This window comes from Apus apus, chromosome 2 (genome assembly GCF_020740795.1).
Source record: "Apus apus isolate bApuApu2 chromosome 2, bApuApu2.pri.cur, whole genome shotgun sequence".
Classification (NCBI taxonomy): domain Eukaryota; kingdom Metazoa; phylum Chordata; class Aves; order Apodiformes; family Apodidae; genus Apus; species Apus apus.
Genome location: NC_067283.1, coordinates 116,464,504 through 116,485,992, shown reverse-complemented (window position 1 = coordinate 116,485,992; position 21,489 = coordinate 116,464,504). Strand labels below are relative to the sequence as shown.

The following is a 21,489-nucleotide window of genomic DNA, read 5'->3' as shown; positions in this document are numbered from 1 at the left end:
TATCCTGGTTTTAAGTTTGCAGATTCTTTGCAAGAGGACACTTTATCTAGGTTTTTTATTCATTATTATAATTATTTTTCCACTTTTATGTCTTCTGAACAGTTTTATGTAATATTCAGTACCTGAAACCTGAGCTGAGTTTGATGTAATTTGTCATACACTACACAACACAATATTTTTCCATGACATGACTGGGCAAAGCCACTGGGGTTTTGAAGCTCTCAGAGACAGGTAACTGGTGAAGATGATTAGAGAGCTTCATAATATTTTACATCTTTGCCTCTTTGACTCATACAGAGCTTCTCCAAATACAACATGCCTAGCATAATTAAAGCTTTGCAAAATTTCCTGTGTATATTTATATTAAATTTTTAATCACTTCCCTGTTTATACAAAAATAAAAATAAATAAATAAAGTGCATTCATTATTCTAGTCAAAAGGGTGTGGTCAAAGCACCCTAAAATTCAGCTGAACAGCTTTCTGTCAGGGATACCAGCAACCCTATCACTTGTTGTTTGGAGCATCACCTCATACTGTGAAAAACCAATGGAGTACTGCATTATGTGATCTAAAATTTTCTGTCACACTCACAGTTCTTAACACTAAACACATTCCATATTTGTTGTGTTTTTACAAACAGTCCTACTTGCAGAGATCTGTTGCTCACTTCATACTACCTGTGCTAGTGCTTTAGAGAGTAGTTTTAGGGGCCCAAATCCCACCACCTGTCAGTCAATGTATCTTTGTATTTTATGATTCTGTGGATAACAGAATGTGTATGATACACTAGGATTCTTCAGAGGCATGCTCTGACAAGCTTACTCTGTAAGTAGCCAAGAAACACTGACAACTGGGAGAAAGATACATATATACACTTTACAAATTTACTCATTCCATGTGAGATCAACAATTGATTCCTATCATGACGGGGTATCAAGGAAAAAACATCTCCTATTGCACTGCCAGTTTACTTTCATTTTCCCAGATATTTTTCAATGTGTTTGATCATTGGAGATGGCATAGTTTCTTGCCATGCTCTCTCCAATGCTAGAACTTCCAGCAGATTCAATGACATCGACACATTCACCTATTTCTCAATTTCTTGATCAGAACTAAGGTGATCTAATTAAATTTATTCTTATTTAAGCAGTTTATCCACTATACTACAGACATATACTACAGTGAGACCACTGAAACTCAACAAGTGTACTTGACAACATGGTGCTATTTTACCTCTTTTGACAATTTATTCTTTATGCTTGCTATATGGAGTTAAACTACACCTGTTCTTTCACAGGAGCAGGTTAGAAATACTTTGGATCAAATGATCATTCTGAAGACAATACACATCTATGCATATATTTGTGTGAGAGCACCTGGAAAATCAGGAATTTACATGCCTTCCTGTCCTCAGTGTGCAATAAATGTATTTCTGAGATAAAAAATTAGCTTACTGTTTAAAATCTGCTTATAGCACAAAACCCGTTGTTCTTCTTACTGCAACATATTACTAAGGACATTTGTCTAGGACCAGGATCTTGCGGGGTGTGTTTGTGTGTATGTGTTAAAAGTTCATTCACTCCTGTTTCTTGGAAAGCTGAATTCACAGCTTGTCCTCCTTGTGAGGCCAGGATTATGCCCCAGTCTGGTGCTATGGTGGGAGAGCACGAGCAAAGCTTCTGCACTCTCCTAAATAGCAAGAACAAAGAAAGGGAGAGTAAAAAGAAACTGGGCTTATTAGCTGAACAACCTAGAGAAGATGTGAAAGTATTTATGAAGATATCTGTGGATCCCCAAATGCTCCTTTATATTGGATGCAATATCCCGATTTCCTTAGAATGTCTCAAAAATTGTAAAAATCGTAAGCAGTGTGGCAAAGAGACAAAATTTCATGCACGGTAAACAATGCTTAAATAGTATTAACTTAAATAGTATTAACTTCTTCGTACAAAGGAACAAAAACAGGGACAGAAATAGGTAAGGGCAAAATATAATCAATAATCCAAAGCCAAGCCAAAGTACAAACAAGCATCTGGAAAGCCACTGGGGTGGAAGCCTAGTGCAATGGATACAGGATTAGGGTGCCTAGTAGACTATAAGGGACAAATATGACTGACACATAATTTCTCCTAGTATGGTACTCAGTTTTTGAAATCAGGCAGTCTTAACAATGAATTTGCGCCATTTGGGAAATCGCCAACAAGTTGGATGTAGCAGAGGTCTGCTTCATGGAATGACGCTTGCCAAAAATTCAGCCAGCTGGTGTGCTTGCTCCATACAGAGATTCTGCCTCTATTGCCCTTTTCAGTTTGTGTCAGTGGCTTAGGAAGCTCCTTTTGTTGCTCAGTGTGTTTCCTGTCTGTTTTCTGATAAGCAGCTGCTTTCTTGTCTTTAGCAAGTGCCATTTATCTTTCCATTTACTCCCCATAAAGTTCCTAAATTGCTTTAGCTTGTTATTTAAATTAAAAATTCAGCCTGGATCATGTCATTATGATGAAGATTTGACAACATTTTCTAAATGTAGTTTCGCCATTGTTTTCAGAATGTTTATTGCAGCCATTGAAAACTATTTCTGAGCTTTATAAAATTGCTTTGAATTGCAAGCTATTTCTCTCTTCTCACTGGCTAGAAGCTGCACTTCATGCCAATCAACAGAATTTGCAGTGACTTAGCCTAGAAAACCAGGACAGAATTTGAACATTAAAAAGATGCCTTGGACGAATCTTCTCAAAGCAGCAGGATGCCTGTCAGGTGTACAGGTACTCAGGACTGTGTTAGGGATGATTTTAATACTGGCCATCTATATGCTATTGCTCCAGGGTTCATCACACTTTGATATGCGCGAATGCATTCGCCTGTGATTTATGATTATCCAGAAAAATCCTCTGCCTGCTGGCATGAGAGACAGAACTATTTTGGGGAAGAGTGGAGACTGCTTTACAGAGACTGAAATAAAGGGGGGGGAAAAGCCCACATATGTCCTCTGGGAATACTGTCCAATCCTTCATCTTCTGCATTCTCACATATTTGTATATTGCCTTTTGTATGAACTGCAACTTAGAAATCTTCAAAGAATTAAAAAAAAAAATAAATGCAGGATGAGCTGATGAATGCAATAATTTACCGAAAAGGAACCATTTTTCTCCACGATACATACATTGAAAATTCAAAGAGAACACTGCAACTGGCTATAGTATAACAGGACTGCCATCAGATGATGTGCCAAAATCTCAAGTTATATCATTCCATCTTTGTAAATAATTACTTTATCTGTACCAGCAAAACTAACATTCCATATATATTTTTTTTTTTGACTGGAGAGGAATAACAAGAAAAACCCTATATAGTACCGTATGTTTATGACTTACGATGAATTCATCTGTTGCTCTGGGTAGAAAGCACACATATCCCGGGGTTTGTGGAGAAAGCAGAAGCTCATCACTTTTGCCCTTTGAGCCATAAATCACAAGGGTCCTTTTACACTCCTGTGGCTCTGGGGAATCTCCATCTGTTTTAATCTGCACTCTCCACTGTTTTCCTAAACAACAACAAAAAAATCACATTTTCAGTATCAATGGCAGATTTAATGGTTTCATTTTTATTATTATTGATACAAAGATTTTAGAGATTACTATGAACTTATATCACATTTTATAAAAATAGACGTTCATTCTCTTGAAGACAATTGTAGATTACATAAGACTTGATAAACTTAAGACAACTGTTGAAGTGGGCATGTAAGCAGATATTGACACCAAGGAAGCAGGAAAAGGAATATTTGGCTATGTTTTTTCATCTTTTATAACAAAATAGTTGTTTTAATTGCAGTAATTAATTTTATTTCCATTCTTACATTATTCATATGGAACATGAAAAAGAAAACTAACATTTTTAGAGACTTCTAAGTGATCCATTTGTAAGATCTGGCGGCTAATAGACAGCTAGTTAAACAATGAAACGTACACTTATTTTCTCAGACTTTTCTAACCTGATTTGGTATGTTCACTCTGCTCCTTTGTCAGATCAGATCATTCACTAGTTTGAAGCAAAAGTTAGGGAATTCCAAACAAGTGTTTGCAGTGAACTCAGCTCATGGCTTAGGCTTTTCAGAAATTCTTTTGAGTTGGTGATCTGTACTCATAACAATGTTTGAAGCCTATACTATAGCCAAGAAGCTACAGAAAACCATTCCAAGTGTGGAAAAAATATTTAGATGGATGGTATAGATAAGAAAGTTACTTAACTGCTCAAATGTGAATATTCCTCTGATGCACTTAATCCAGTATGGCAAAAGGAACTTAACAGTGGAAGGAAATACAAAGCCTCTGTTTAGACTGTGACCAGTACTTTGATAATACGATAATTTGCTAATGGTATTAATATAAAGAAGAACTACTGTTCTCCTTGTGATTGTGTGTAAACCCACAATGCAATGTGCTGACAAAATAAATTTTAGAGCAATTTAATTCTGAAATAAATAGGATGTTATTTTTTTTCTTACAGTGCAGTTTTTTGGTTTTTTTTTCATGCCTTTTGTTTTCCTCCAGCTGCTGGAAGACGGAGATTGGGTGAAAACCTGATCTGTTTTTCTTGGTTGATGATTTCCCCCCTGTTTTCTTTAGCTAATTCTGGTTTCTCCCTTGTTACAGAAGCTTTTTCTGCTTTACATTTGACTGTTCCATGACTCTTCTGGCCTCAGCTACAAACCAGCAGGCAAATACCCATCTCACAGTTAGTCTGTTGAGTAACACATTAGCTGAAAGGATCCTTCCATCTGAACTCTTTTTTGAGGTCATTTCCAGGAATGAGTCAGATGTAGTATGTGGAAGATCCATGCTTTGCCTAATGAACTTGTTGTTTGATATATGTGCCAGCCTTAAATTTTATCTGCTTGTGCCAGGTCGGCATGTGGTACCCTTCAGGGTGTCACTTGCTGAAGTCAAGCATCATTTGAGCTTCTGTTGTTCCTGAGCACTCCAAGGGTTTATGAGCAGATTCACGTTTTTACAAAGACTCCCAACACAGTCCTGAACTTCTTATCCTCTCCAGCCATACCTCATTTTGAAGGCAGTCCCAGGAACACAGCAGAGGAGAAATTAAGATAATTTTGGATTACTGTGTTTGCCAGGTGAGCTATTTTTTTTTCTCTCTCTAATATTCCTTTGCCTCAGGAGAGAGCAAGTCCCAAGTTAAGAGAAATCATGGATGCATAACTGTCTGTTCCCTGCTCAAAGAGGCAGCATGTTTAGAGAAGGTATTTCAGGCAAGATGATTTCTTTTAATTAATAACCATGATTGTGTTTTTAATTACTATTTCAGAAGAAAGGCCAAGACACCAGTTGGGAGTTTTCCAGAAAATACATCAATCATTAACAGATTTAAGGCCTCAGCATTTGCAACTGTTTGTTCTCTCTCATTTACTTTTAATGCTTCTAAAACTTGGTAACCGAGCTAACTCAGACTGACTGCATTTCCTATCAGGTCAGCAAATTCATATAACCTGCTCATGCCAGAATGAGAAAAAATATATATATCTTGTCTAATATATTGTATTCAGTTAGACAGCTACAGCAAAGAGGATATTGATGCTACATTGTATTCAGTGGTTTCTACATCTCTATTCAAGATATTCGGAAGTCCTAACTAAGCTCTGAAAATCAAATAGCTGAACTTGACTATGTTGTCTTCTGTGTTGCATATGCGTGGCCACATTAAAAAAGAGACTTTTCCCCTGATACTTCTGAATAGAGTTAGCTTCCTCTCAGAGTGACTAGTGTGTTAGTATATTATTGAACCTTTAGCTTATGTATCAATCTGTAACTATTTTATTTGATTCATTAGTATGCCAACTGCTAAAATGTGGAAACAGATTTCTGAAAAAAGAAAACCATCAATAAAAACATAAAAAACCCAAACAACAACAAAAAAACCCCTCAGAATTATTTCATTCCTAAAATAATATAACCAAAGATCTGATTTCGCATGACAGGGATGTATCCAGAGATATATTAGAAGCAGAGGACCTTTCCTGTCCAGAAGGTGTTTTTGCCATGAGTTCAAAACCTTGCAGCAAAACTGTGAAAATCAAACCTCCAATGACTTCTGCACATAGCAGACTGGGCAAAGTAAAACACAAACTCAGTATTTTGTAATATAATTTAGAAAACTGAAAAAGGAAAGGTGTTTTTTTTCTGCTTTTAAAGTATGAATAATTTATATGTTTTTAGAAGATTGCCACCATTGTTTTCACAGTACATTATTCCTTTTCCTTTACTCTGGTGTCTGGGTTTTTTTAAACCTACAATGGTATTCACACTTCTCTAGATGTAGGAGCAGGTTGCTTACTTCCTTGTAGAAGTAGATTGTAGGAATTTGCGTTGTCTTAAGACAGAGCAGTCAGTCTGCTTATTTTATTTTCACTGGAAATTCAGCCTCCATCTGGCAATAGAAACTGTCATTGCTTTTTAGAAATATGACAAATCCATGTATAATTTGGGAATTCTGTGATTATTGTTACCACATTAGCAAATGTAGAGAATAATCTAAAAACAAAGGAACTCATGGAATAATTTACTGCATATTTTCTCTTTTCTTATGAATTTTCTATATGTCTTAATACTAACAACTTTGCACAATAAGAAGAGACAACCTAGAAATATCTACTCCCTGATGAACTGCAGTTCATTAACGTTTAACAACATCATGCACCGCCCACAAAAGTACAAAATACCACAGAGCACCCTACAGGAACCACATTACAGGAACCCAGCTCCTTTTAACTGACTGTGGTGTCCACAACATTGGAACATACTGTGTCTTGTCTCCTTTCACAGGGTGAAAATCTTTTACTACGTTCCATTATGATACTCCACTTAGATTGAGGCAGAAAAGGAAAAGATAAAATAGATGGTAGAAGTAGTAAAATCTCCTTGCTGAGAGCAGCTATCCACGCTCACTACCAAGGCAACCCCTTTTGTCTTTTTCTCTTCTATCAAACATACAAAGTGGAATCAAGAGAATACAAATAAGTCTGTACCTATGCTTGATTTTCCAGAACCTCTCCATAATCTACAGATGTACAAAGGTTTCTGGGAAACTTGATATGAGCATACTGCATTTTGGCACAATCCACAGCCGGCAGCAGAATTCACAGGGATCTGGGATTTATGCTTCATTAAAGCTGGCACAAAGCCAGCCTTCCTGAAGGAGGACTGAGAACCTTCAAGCAACCTGCTTAGCAATGGTGATTTTCAAACTCTCTTCTTTGGTTAAGTGGTTGGACATCTTACTAGCTTCATCCAAAGGGAACAAGATTTCTGACCTGTGGGGTCGCTTACTGTGTTGTTTTGTAACATTTATTATAACCTTACCTAAATGTATTTATTTTATTTGAAAAATAACCAAACACCACTGAATTATGCTGATCAAGTTTTTCGTACTTTCCCTGAATCCCACTTGCAGAATGCAGCTTATATAGAATATGACCACATTAATAACTAAAGCATTGTGCCCTTAAAATCAACACTGCTTGCCTCTTATCCGGCACACGTATATTATATGGAAAGTTTTTGCTTCCACTGTGCATGGTACTGCTTATCACTAATATCTGCTCTACTATGTGGAATCTCTGCTACAGCTTCTGGGAGAATTTAAGGCAATTACTTTTTCTTCCAAAACTCTTCATCTCTGAAATTTTTTCTCATCAATTCTAACCCTGGTACTGTGTCATAATGGATCAACACATAACAGAGTACAAGACAACTTTCCAAAACTCTTGTGATTGTTACACTTCTTCGAAACTCAGTATTTTTCACATGCAAGGTCTGTGAGATAACCAGTAGAACAAGACAAACTAAATTGTGAACAATCCTGAGATTTGTCCTGCTCATCATCTTTTTTATGTAAGGCATAAAAGCACAGTCTCTCACCCATCTTGGTTCCTCACGGGAATGAGTTCCTGGGTAAGGAAAAGATGGCTAAAGAGCAAATCAAGCTAAGCCAATGCATAGCTAATTAGAACAGTTCCTAAAAAAATGTTCTTCTGCTTTATACCTCTGTTATTCAGAACATCCAATCTCAACCTAAGAAACCATCACACACTCTTGGGGTCCTCCTGGATGTCTTGACAGTGTGATGTTTCACAAACTGATTCGGAACAAGCCGCTCCTCCTCATACCCTATATGGTATCTAAACCCTCTTGACACGCACAGGCTCTCAGCAGTCTGTGCATCTGTGCCTGCTTATTATAGCACAATAAAGAATGAAGCTGCACTAGAAAAAAACTTAGATGAGTAGTAAAATACAACCTATTTTCTGAACATATGGTGAAATAAGTATTATGGCTGCATCTCTGGACTGTGCACTTACCAGAATGCAAAAGACAACTCCAAGTCACTGTGGTGAAAATCAAAGTTCTCTGTGGGAAAGCCTTTACTTTCCTGAGCTAATCAATCTCCTCTTGTCAAACTTATGTTACCATGCAACAATAAAGGTGTTGGCTAAACTGTTTGATTGAAGGCAAATTGTTTAATTTCCACTGAAACTGGAATTAGATTGAGAGATCAGGACTCATCCTATAGAAGTCAAGTCACTGTTTCCAGAGCCAAATGTAAACGTTAGTATTTTTGTTCCTTCCATACCATTCTCGGACACAGTAACACAGAATATGCATTTCACAGTTAAATGATCATAAAGATACATGTGTTAGTTTCTTTCTTTTCATGTCAGGGAGAAACACAAAGATGGTATCAAATTTTAGACACTTAGGAGGTATTAGTACTACAGTGATCAGGCTGTCTTTGTAGGTATAAAATAGACTCAGTGGTTAGTTTTTTATTAAAATCTTTTTACTAATTCAAGCAGATTTAGCCAACTGAATGTATATACTACATTTAGGTTCAGTAACAGATCTGGAGGTTAAGCCTGCTTTATTTCTGGCTGCTTCAGGAATACCCTGATGGATTTTGACCTGAAAATACTTCCACTGACACTTCACAACACATTTTTCAACTTGATGATGTTTGCTAGGGGACCTGTCCCAATGTATTAAATGAAAGTGACATTGGGATAAACAAAACAACACCTGAATCTCTTCTCAGAGGAATTCCTGGCTGATTTCAGAACAGAATAGTAGAAATATGAAGAAAATCAGAAATGAGAAGCATGTTTTTCTCAGCTACTAATAAAGGCATATTCCTTTCTGTAGACCACTGTCAGCTGATATGTCTTAATTTTCTCTTGCAGTTGATAGTTTACATATACAATGAGGTCACTTGCTCAAATATTTATCACTTAATACTGGTTTGCAGATTAAATCCAGACAGCAAAAACAAGGGTGTCAAAAACAACTCTTACCTTTAAGGAATGCCTTCTTTGAATTGCCATCCTCTAAAACATGAACAGAAAAAAATATGTGAATAAGCTTTATTATCACTTTTTTTAAGTTACGGTCTTATTCAGAAGTGTTCTTCAGTAATAAGTTGGCATTAAGTATATAACATATTGTTATAGCACAAATTTTCTTTAACAAAATACTTACTATCAGCAGTTAGCTCCCTCTCAGTCTTCCCATCATCTTGATACTCATCTAACCATCTTTCATTGCAAAAACAAAAATAAGAAGATTAATAACTATTATCAGTATATTACAAATGATCTCACAGTTATCTTCCCTCTCCAACAGTACTTTTTAAATACCTTTTTACCAAGTTATGACCTGAAACTACTTCCTAGATTTCATTTTCTTTAAAACATTCATCATAGTTGGCCTTATTCATGTTAGGAGAATTTGGCTCACTCTGCTCCAGGCAAATAGGAATTTTCATGATAACTATTTGAAATACTATAGGACTGTATGGAGCACTTTATATGAAACACAAAGTATTTACAGGATCAGAGACTACATGGTTCTCTGGAGGGGTTATATAATCTGCAGAAGTTAGTTATATATATCATACTTAAAATTATCCATAACCCCTGCAGTTGTGGAAGTTTCTAAAGCTTCTGTAGATCTGCACCGAGGAACTGAACTTTTTAAACTTCCCTTTTCTTTTATACTGATGGATTTAAGGAGCTTCCTGCAACATCATTTCACTGTAAACAAAAATCCATACTCCTTCAGTTCATCTTGCTCACCGGTATATTAACACTTCACAGCTTTCAACAACCTCACTTATTTAAAAACGAATAACTATGGGCTCACTTCTGTTCTATTTGCTGCATGTTGATGTTGCATTTGTTTAAACCCAGGGGTCCATAATATATTTCACTTATTTTGTATAATGAAACTCTATAAATAAATCTCATGTACATGAAGCTTGAACTCCACTGTATTTTAACTAATGTTGCAATAAATATCTTCATTAACTTTTTTGAGCTTTTTCCTCATTCCCTCCTATGAAACAAAAGATCACTATCAGTTTCTAAAAATAGAATATAAACTTGGACACACTGGCAGCACATTTACACCGCAGGCAGTGACAGGACTACAGGACTCCTCTAGTTCTATATATTAAGTCTTCAGTCTTTTACTAAGAGCTTTTTTTTTTTGACAGTTTTATAGAGAACCCAAGTGTCTTCATTAAGTGTCCTCCCTTTAGAGAAGTCTCATAAAATTTCCTTGTAATTAAAGAAACCATTCTTGCATTCATCTACTTTTCCAATAACTCTCTTTAATGCACACTAAACCAATTAAAACGCCTAATAGCCAGAAAGAAAAACTAAATAACAGACCTGATCATTGAAATAATAGTTCTGAGAGGAGTAAATGCTTCGTAAATGGTTTTTAGCTAGTAATTTCCAGGAACCTTGCAAACTGAAACACTAGCAGGTAGGATTCCTAGAGGATGAGAGCTGACTGTACTGAACCCCTAAAGCTTTTCAAGATTTTAAGACACAGTTCCCAAAATAACATAGAAACTATTTCAGCCTAGTAATCCAAACTTATAAATCCCAGATACCACATATTACAGAATATAATAAGCTGGATCTAAACTACGATTCCTCAAATTATTTCTATTGTATTAAATATATTAATATAGAAATAACACAAAAGTCTGTACTTTCATCTCTTGTCTTAGTTTATGTCTTCTTTTTTATTATAGCCATATGATTCAACTCAATGACTGCTAAAAGTTCAGGCTGCAGTTACCTCACGTAATAAAAATATTTGGAAAAATAGGTGTTTGATAATTGTTAGAACTGAGAGAATCAAACATTTTCCAATTTTGCCCATGGCAGCAAAATTCTACACCTAGTAAGACAAACTAACAAAATGAAAGGAAGTGTTGTACCTCTCCTTTAAGAGAAAAGTTAAAGGTTTTTCCAAAGATTTCCAGCATGTATATGAAGTTTTCAACCACTAAGAAAGACAATCTGACCAAAATCAGTACAGCTAGATCTTGATATACATTATTTATTAAAAGATTGAACACTGAAAGCTTATTTATTTTCATGTTATCTCTGTATAATTTTGATTAAAGAAAGACCAGTCCAACCTTTGCTCTAATGCAACATTTGGGTTTGGGCATTAGGCTGTAACTCCCTCCCACACCAATAGAGCAACTTCCTTCTTTGTCTTTAGTTACAACATTTTGCATCCTTTGTATGTCGAAAAACTTATTGCTTATATATCTAGCATGTGTGCACATGCCTTTTCTGCAGCTTTTTTTTCTTAGGTTGCTGGCAGTGTAACAAATTATTTTTCTCCATGAACAGCATACCTGTTACAAGGAAATAAAACCTCCCGAGCCTCCTTTCCTTCTTTATGTTTGATCACAATCTTATCCAGGAACCATCCATTGCCTGTGTTGAAATCACGAAAGTTTATCATGTGAAAGAATGCAATTTTGGGGAATAAATACAAAGAAAAAAATTCCATATTATCTTTTACCAGCAGAAATACAGGTCATATTAAGACAGAGCTCAGCTAAATAGATAAGACATATTAACAGAATGAAAGCTCTATTACTCTGTGTGTCTCACAAGAGCTACTGTGTTAATTCTTCCCTTCCTTACTCTGTTTTAATTTTAAGAGGGCTGGGTTTTTTCCCTTGGAGACAAGTACATGCATACACATGTGTGAACTGCCAACACCATTCACATCCCAGCCTACATCTTTTGATTCTTGGTGATCAAGCACAAAGACGTTGGGACTAATCTTTTTGTGTAGTTAACAGATCTTTGTGAAAGCTGGAAATGTTGGTCCTCTGTGAGTGATCTCACTATCACATATAATTAACAAATCATTAAGACTGCTGCTCTCATTTGCAAGTGGAGTGGGGCTGCAGCTTTGGAAGAGCTTTATATGTCCAGATGCCAGTAACTGGGAAAACTGAGGATCTAAGGATCCAGGGCCAGTGACTGGTTAGAGTGTCTAAGGCCAGCTAGCAGAGGCCTTCATTCCTTCATACTATATAAATATATGTATATATTTGCTGTTGATGGACTGTCATTCTGATCAGCTGGACAGGGTAACAGGATAAGGTCATTGGTGCTGTTTGTGTTTGGGTGAGTGATGAGTTCCTTCTTGACTGTGTTGATTTGCATGGCTGGCCATGTGCATACATATATGTGTTTCAAAAATGTGTTTGTGTGCCTTCCTACCAGTGGGACCAGAGGGTATGGAGCTGTGCAGACTCACTTGTGTCAGGCTACTGAACTCATCCTCTCCCTAGCAGCAGTAACCACTGCCACATCCAAGCTGATCTCTTAGATCACATCCAATAACCATCCTGGTGACTGACATGGTTCTACAGCAAAGCCCTTTTCAGATACCCTGCTCTCACTGTGCCTGCACCACTCACAAGTTGTCATATTGCTTACTAGGTTTTGCCTAAATTATACCAGTATTTATCAGCACATTGTAGCAAAAGAGCAAGAGGGATGTTTGGGTCAGAAGCAGACAACTGCCTTATTTATTCTCATGCTCTGCCTTTCTGGCTACACTTGAGTCTGGAAGTCCCTAGAAGGCAGCAGTCTCTGTCCCATAGGAATGGCTTGCACAAGCAGTGGATGGAGCAGAATGGCATTTCCCCTTCAAGACTTCAGGCCCAGGGCACACTAGGACACTCTGCAAGCTTCTCCTGTCAAACTCCTATACCTCAGCCGTGCAAATATACAGATATATATGGAAGGTTTCTATGGAGGAGAAGGTTCTTTCAGCAAATAAGATACATCATCCAGATGTATCTTATCATAAGATACAACCATACATGACTTACAGCTGAACAATGCCAAAACCCTGCCTAGAAGAAAATGTCTTTTATTTCTTCTTTCACAGTGGCTGTGGAAGAAGATCTAAGCCCTGAAGTCTAGTAGCCCCAAAGAAAGCATAAGTTCCATGATCCTTTGAAGACAGTCTCCAAATCAAGTCTAAGGATATTCTGCCCTATCACTCAGGCAAGTGATTTGAATATCAAAAAGGGCAGCCTCAACTCTAAAGGAAGCTTTTTCACTCCCTCTCAATCCCTGAAAAACTGGGTCTCCAGATGGCCTCTGTCTCAGCTCACTATCCTTTTCCAGCTCTGAACCACCCTAGTCACCTCAGGCCAGGCTTATCTGGAGCTAGTTTTGGAAACAGTTTAATAGAGGTCTGTGAGATCTGTCTTTGCTGAGTACAATGAACAATTGTCTCAATTATTGAGGCAAAAATCTGTTATACATAGAACTCAATCCATTGTCCTGTTTAAACAATCCCCCAAACCCATAGATTTTAAGCTCCGTTGTCAAAAACCAGCTCAGTCTGGGTGAAGATTTATAATGCTTTTCCTACTAAGGGAGAGATGAGGGAACAGAGCATGGTATGGTGTCCTGGGGGATAGAGTGAAGGTAGGCTCCACCACACTGCCTTCTGTGTTGTGTCTTGGCCTACTAGGATTTGAAACTCTCAGATATGCAATTGCTCATAGTGCTGAAGGGAGCAAACTCTAGACAACTACAACGATAAAAGAATCAAGTTTACATCCTGTAAGAAGGCTGCACTAATAAGCCTACTTCTGTAATAGTCACAGGTCTGCTCAGAACCTTAGACAGCAGAGACAGCCAGCAAGATGGATGTTGCTTGAGGCCATTTCAGAACAGAGTATGGTACAAGTGCTTTTCTCATCTAGTATCAGTGTGGCCCCGAACTGCTTTAAAAATCCTTCTCTTGGCTTCTTCATAGTCACTAATGTGCAAATATATCTGAAGTATTTACATCTTTGGTGCTTTTAAATGCTAGATTTCTCTTCATTTACACCATTCCAGAGATGCACATCTCAAGAGCCTGTGACAAAAATTTGGATCATCTCAGAATTCTCTCTGTAGGTTTTCTGAAAAAACCTACAAGTTGAATGCAATGTCAGTCACTGGAACAACTCCACATTGCCTTGCACAGATTCAAGAAATAACCAAATCTTTTACAGTTGCCAAAGCAGCAAGGACACTATGGTATAGCTACTTAAAATTTATTTGGTGGTAAAGTAGGAGTTGAATATCTTTAATTCTATTCTGACCAGTCTTCACTCTTTGTCTGATGAAGGGCTGTCTCACTTGCATAAGCAATGCTTTCATGAGTTTTCTGTTTGCAAATAGTGCTTTCTTATAAATGCACTTGAAAACAAAGAGTAGAAAGACAGTATTTTACATTAAACTCATTTTCTTTTTGCTGTCAATTACCACCGTTTCTCACCATCCCATCACAGTGGCTAGTCTGCAGGAAGACTTTTTATCACTGCTAGACCTTCTGTCACATTTTGTATGAAGGATGGAATATAAATAAAGTGCATTCTGTTTAAAAAGGACTTGAAATCAGATTGGTCTCTAGGAAGTTAAATCCTACCTGGACCAGCTCCATCATGGCTAATCAGAACTTTCTCCAAGTCTCCCAGAGAGACAGCCTTTATACAGAAAATATCCATCTGTGAAACCACACAAGGGAAATTATAAAAGTCTTGAACACAGCTATTGCTTTAGCAGTATAGAATAGCCTATTTTTCTCTTTCATTTTTGCAGAATGAACATAGGTGTCTTATATTAGTCCTTGTTGCTCTGTATCTTTTAAAGTCTTCTAACGTGAATAACACTTTCAAATTACTCCACAGAAACAGCACTCAATTTATTTGGTACTACGCAAGGATCAGTTGCAAAGAATTATTTGGTCATCTCTGTACTTTATTTTCTAGCTCTATCCACATCACTGAGACTGGAAAACATATATGGGAATATGGATTTAGAACTTTATTCCAAATTTTACAGTGATCTGTTCAGGAGAACCAAACAAAAAGATCTTTTCCCCATTTTATCTATATGCACAATATAAATAAGCAAGAGTACTCAAATGCTGCTGTGCAATGTTCTTAGTAAATGGTTGATCCAGCAGATAAAAATAATTCATAGATATGATTATGTAAGGAATTTTGAATAAAGAAAATAGAATAGAAAATGGCAAACTGCCTGAATAAAACTTGTAAATAAAAGGATATTTACACTTGTTGAAGAACAGTATGCTAGGCACAATTTACTCTTATTGATCATAAGTAGTGTTGTTTTTACTTCACCTGTCCATGTCGAAATTTTACATTATTATTCTTAGATCTGTGGAGCTTCCTTTTACCAGCATCTCCTCTTGTCCCAATGAGGTTTATATAAACATTAGAATCTGTTTCAGCACCAAGTTTAGCACCCGTGTATACATGGACCTCGTACACCAACACTAGAAGAAGAAAAATGTTGAGATTATCCATGTAGTTTGCACGATTCAAAAGCTTTCCCATTAGTATTTTGCCAGAAGACTGTACCAACTTTCAAGTTTGGAAGTAGAAACAGCTATCGCTGCATTTGCCACTTCCAGGTTCAAATCTTCTTATTCTCTGCACGAAAATAGGAAAATACTAAGCTTAAAAAAACCCCAAAACATTATGCTGAGTATAGCTGTATATTGCTCAGCAAAGCAGCCCATCAAGCACATGTTCCCTAGTGCTCCATTTTATTCATAGAATCACAGAATCATAGAATCATAGAACGGTTAAAGGAAGGGGCCTTAAAGATCATCAGGTTCCAACCTCCCTGCTGTGAGCAGAGACACCTCACACTAGACCAGGCTGCACAAGCCTCATCCAACCTGGCTTTAAACACCTCCAGGGAGGGGGCTTCCACAGCCTCCCTGGGCAACCTGTTCCAGAACCTTACTACCCTCATGGAGAATTTCTTCCTGATTTCTAACCTAAATCTCCCCTCTTTCAGCTTAAAACCATTACCCCTTGTCCTATCAGTGCCCTCTCTGGTGAAAAACCCCTCCCCAGCTTTCTTGTAGGCCCTCCAGGTACTGGAAGACTGCTATAAGGTCTCCCCAGAGCCTTCTCTTCTCCAGGCTGAACAGCCCCAACTCTCTCAGCCTGTCTTCATAGCAGAGGTGCTCCAGCCCTTTAATCATCTTCATGGCCCTCCTCTGGACCCTCTCCAGCAGGTCGATGTCTTTCCTGTGTTGAGGGCTCCAGAGCTGTAAGCAGTCCCTTTTGATTATTCATTATTTCAGGACCTAATTTGCAGTCTTTCTTGGCAAGTTACCTGGAGACCACCTAACTATGCCTAGTCATGGTTTCAAACAGTAGTTGTATTTCACTGGTATCAAGGCATTTCCAACCTCAGATATTGTGGGTGGCTAACCTTCCTTTCAGAGCGATCATTAATCCTAGGGGTTTTAGATTTTCACCCCACATACAGCTGTGGGCAAGTGGATGAATGGGCTCTCTCATTTATAAAAACTTATGAAAACTCAACTTGTTTTGGAAGGTTTCAACATTTATCACTAGTGGTTGCAAACACTTTTAAAAACAGCTCTCTGCCAAAATATATTTACAACTTTTGAATGCCTCTCCTTCAAGTCTAGACCAAAGTTTTATACACAAAAAATATGCACTTATCTTCAAAGAATTCTGGAATATAATTCAGTTACCATATTAGCATATTTTGCATCACACTACTATTATCTTAATAGTTCTCCAGCTATGCAAACTTCTTTAAAAATATTTGCAGTAATCACATACTTTTATGTTTAATTTCATTTTTTCTTATTAAACTTTTTTTTTAAATTTCCTGTTTACATCTTAATGGTAATTTTTCCAGTCAGTGTTTCTATTCTAATCCCTGCTGGCCATTTCTGCTGCTATGTAGTATCACAGAGGAGATTATTACTTCACTAATGGGTAATTTTAACAGTTCTTGGGAGTGAAAAGAGGTAGCAAAAGCCCTAACAAACACAAACACTACTTTTAAGAAGGAACTAAGATAAAAATAGAAAATCATAACAAAACGCTTGAAACTGGGCCATATTCTACAAAAAAAAATATTAAAATACTATTACTTTTTTACCACCAAAGACCTTGTAGAACCTGACATTTCCTTAAATTTTTAATTCACTGGACCCCAAGGCAGCTTATAAAACTCAAGCATTGTGTCATCCACCACCATCAAAGAAAAGCTACTATTTCTGATTCCCAGTGGTGAAGTAATAAAATAACACTGCAAATCATTAAAAGGAAAAAATAGCTCCACAGATATTGAAAGTTAGGGAGGAAATGTTTATGGATAGACTGTATGCTTAACTAAATTAGAATATTTCTTTAATCTATATAAAATTATCTTAAACTGACAAAGACAGTGCTTCTAACTGTCACTATTACAACTGTGACTCAAAGTATGAGCGGTGTCCCTTGATCAGTCTTAATATTTTCTGTAACTCCAAGCATTCACTGCAGCTGTTACATCCATGCATTAGTGTACCAAGATTTGTGACATAAAATTGATCTCAGTAATGCACACACGTTTGACAGAGCCTTATAAAAATTAGTTTCAAGGTCTTTTAACATAAAAACATAATGTTAAACTAAGTGGCAGAGACGGATGGCAAGCAACAAAGATAAATTGATCTCATAATTAGCATAATTAAGCTATAAATCCAAACGACATTTTATATCATAACTTTTAGTATAATCATAACTGTGTGAAGATTAGCAACAGGAGAATATAAGCCAAAGAAGAAACTATTCAAAGAACAGAGGATAAGGGGTGACAGCAAAATAGGAAAGGAAACATAAATGAAACAAAACAAAGAGTCACACCGATCAGGAAGGGGCAAATAGTTTCAGAGCACGGAAGGAGAGAGGTCACATTTCCAAAAGAAGGGTAAACAACTATATTCATTTTTGACCAGCCATTTGAATAATAAGGCTGGACTACACATGGAATAAGGCACTGGGAATTAGTAAAAGTGGAGATATATCAACATGAAGTCTTCTCCATGATTTTACCGTATTACTTACATTCCCAGTTTTGAAAAAGCAAAACATCTCAGGCAGCTAAGGAAAGGATATAGAATGTTCATGTTGTGACTGCTTTTATATAAAGATTGGCATGATTGGTATCTTTATTACTTAAACCTACAAATAATTTCCATAATGATAACTTCAACATTTAAGTTTTAAAGCATATTCAAGGCTTCTTTTGGAGAAGCCCTTTAACAATAAGTGATTACAAGAAGAAAATACCAACAAGTTCTTTCATTTCTGGAGGGAGATCAAACCAAATAGATTAAGTACAGGACACACCAGAACAGCACAAGAGATAATTATAACACAACACAAAGATATTAGCAGATAAATAAATGACAGCTCCCTTTGTAACGCTGTGCATCTCTGTGGTAACCAGAGGGATGATAATGGCCTAATCAAATACAGCTTTCTATTGCCACAAGCCTAAATAAATCAGTCTGAAGTAGAAAACATGCACATGTTGAAATGTAAAGAACTGAAAAATATTTTCCATAGCTCCCTGTGTCTATAACCTCTCACCATCTGGAAAATGTTAGGTCTGGCATTTATTTGGGCTACACAATCTGCATTATTTATAAAGGAACCTTCATAACAAAAAGACCAGTTTGTGCTTTAAATTTTTGTGCAAATTAACAATACAGGCTGCTGTATTATAATAATAAATGTTCATTACCCTTAACTGGAGTATATGTTAAAATGCGTTTATAGGAAATAGACAAAAAAATCAAGCAATTAAAATATTCTCCAAACCATGTTGTACATGCCTACTTAGAACATGCCACTATGGAGAAATGCTTGAACATTCATATCAACATTCAACAGCTAGGTTGTGGTGGTGAAGCTTTTTCTGTACAAATGGAAACCTAGGCACAGAGCAGCTTGAGCTGCTGTAATTTTTTCAAACTTTGTCATGCAGTTCCTCGAGATAGTAGAACAGCTATAAAAGGTGTTAATATTGATGGCTCCTGAACACCAGGTTGCTTAAATATAAGAACAAGAAGGATAGTGCCAGTCTGTAAGAGGTAAGACAAGGTGCACCAGTACTTTGATGAGCTCAAGGGACAGAAGCAACCAAATCTGGAGAACGAACCTACCTTTCAAATGTGCTGCTGAGACAGTGAGACTCCCCATGGGTGAAATTTGCTCATTTGTGGCCTTCTGTGTATTGCTCACAGAGCACAGTTTTTTGTGTATAGAGTAAAATAAAAAGACCTTAGAAAATAAGTTTAGCCTCTGTAACCCTGGTTTAATTTCCACTAAAAAACTGAACTTCTCTAAGAACCCCACTGCTACCACATCTGAAATGGAGACCTGCTTCCATGCAGTAAGAAAAAGCCATCCCAAAACTCTGAGGATTGGAACTCTATGGCCTGATCCTCTATTCTGTATTATTTACTATAAGCTGATTTACTGAAACTACACTAGCTGAAAAATGGGATGACAAAGCAGAGAGGTAGGCCCACAGGCAAGAAAAGGGAAGAAAGATTGAGGATTATATCATAAAACCAACCAATGAACAGAAGTCAAGGAATACTATTTCAGCATTATGAGGGACCTGTTGGACTCACATCAATGTTTGGCTCAACAAAGTAATAGAAGAAACATCTTGCCAAATAAAATAACTTTGATAAAGGATATAAGAGGATTAATTAACATAAAATAGCAGGAAAAGCTAGCACTCACTAAAAAAAGAAAATTACCTTTTAGAAAGTAAGTGATTTAAATCTTCAAATTGCTAACAGAGTAACTTTAGATAAGCTCTATAATCAAACAGAAAATTTTGGGACATGGATGCACAGATGACACAGTTGATAAAAGGGAGGTAAAATGTTTTCAGGCAGAGGTAGGGATCTTCTAAAAGGCCACGTAAAAGACAGACATTAAATCAGTACAATGCCTGTGCTAAAAAAAATGACATATCAAAATTATAAAAAATACTATTGGAGTCACTGAGCAGTTAAGTGTACAAGTACCAAATTTATATTTGCTCAGTACACAAAAATGCTTCTACTGCTGCCTCTTGAGACTTCAGGTGTTTTTTTACATCACAATTCCAGCTTCTGTCATCTATTGATAGTATTAGAACATTAACTACTTGAAATAAAGGAGAAAGGAAGTTCTGATTCTCTGGTTATGAAGAAAAGGTAACCTCAGGGCATAATAAGGGCACAGAATGCGAGGAAGAGAACCCTTTTCTCCAGGTTTTTATTCTGGGTACCTGAATCAGGGCTTCAAGTATAGAAAGTTGGTCTATTCTTGACAATTCACCAATCATAAGAGATAGTTCAGCCTCAATCTGCAATCACAGTATATAATTCTCATTTCTTTATGAAAGAACAATGTACAGAATTCAGTAGCTTAGATTTTCCTTTGGCAAATATAAACAATAACTATCACAGGTTTTTTTGCCTTAAAGACTAAGTTAATGTTTTTATATATTTTGGGAGAAGAACAAACTAATCCTAATAGAGATAAAGAATAATTTACTGATGAAAATGAAAATTTTCACTTAGAAATATTGGTCTTTTTCTGCTGACTTACAATATCCTGTTGACAGTCCTTTTGAAGATAATTCTACCAAAACAAAACTACAGTCTTTATTTTATAATTCCAGGTAAGAGCAGTTGAATTAAATTTATTTACCACTTATTAGTCAAAATACATTAGATAATCTTCTTCTGCTATCAGAGCTTAATAACACTGATGTGCTTACAGCAGCACATCAGTTTGAATCAAGAAACTGCATCTCATTCCTTACTTCTTTCAGGTTTGCAGCATGGAGTGGTTTTAGAGAAATAAAAATAATAATAATAATAATATAATAATATATAATAATATAATATATAATATAATATAATAATATAAAAGTTGTTCTTTTGGGATTAAACTAATCCAGAGGATGATTCTGTGTATTCCAGGAACACGATGATGACAATCTTGCTAGAAATTGGCAGACAGTCCACGGGAACAGACTAGAATGAGCCCAAAGTAACTTCTCCCTAATTGCACATAATGAGGACATCAGACCTTTAGCTCACTGGATTTTTAGTACCAACTGCTTCACTGCACGAATCCACTCCCATCAGGCCACGAGTGTAAACAGACAAATTGGCCAAAGAACACAAAACCTAGAGAGATGGTAAATGATATAAAACATTACAACCGCCAAACTGTTTCAA

The 21,489-nt window shown here is 36.6% G+C and overlaps 1 protein-coding gene across 1 annotated transcript in view; it reads right to left on the bottom strand.

Moving 5' to 3' along the window:
• The window catches only part of LOC127380806 (lipoxygenase homology domain-containing protein 1-like), a 141,586-nt gene that overhangs the window by 73,081 nt on the left and 47,016 nt on the right, over positions 1-21,489 (bottom strand). Inside the window, exons 12-17 of the mRNA XM_051610288.1 lie at positions 15,539-15,693; positions 14,821-14,899; positions 11,723-11,804; positions 9,541-9,596; positions 9,357-9,389; positions 3,370-3,539 (exon numbers count right to left, since the gene is read on the bottom strand). Of these exons, the coding sequence (XP_051466248.1) occupies positions 3,370-3,539; positions 9,357-9,389; positions 9,541-9,596; positions 11,723-11,804; positions 14,821-14,899; positions 15,539-15,693 (575 nt within the window). The remainder of the gene's footprint in view (positions 1-3,369; positions 3,540-9,356; positions 9,390-9,540; positions 9,597-11,722; positions 11,805-14,820; positions 14,900-15,538; positions 15,694-21,489) is intronic.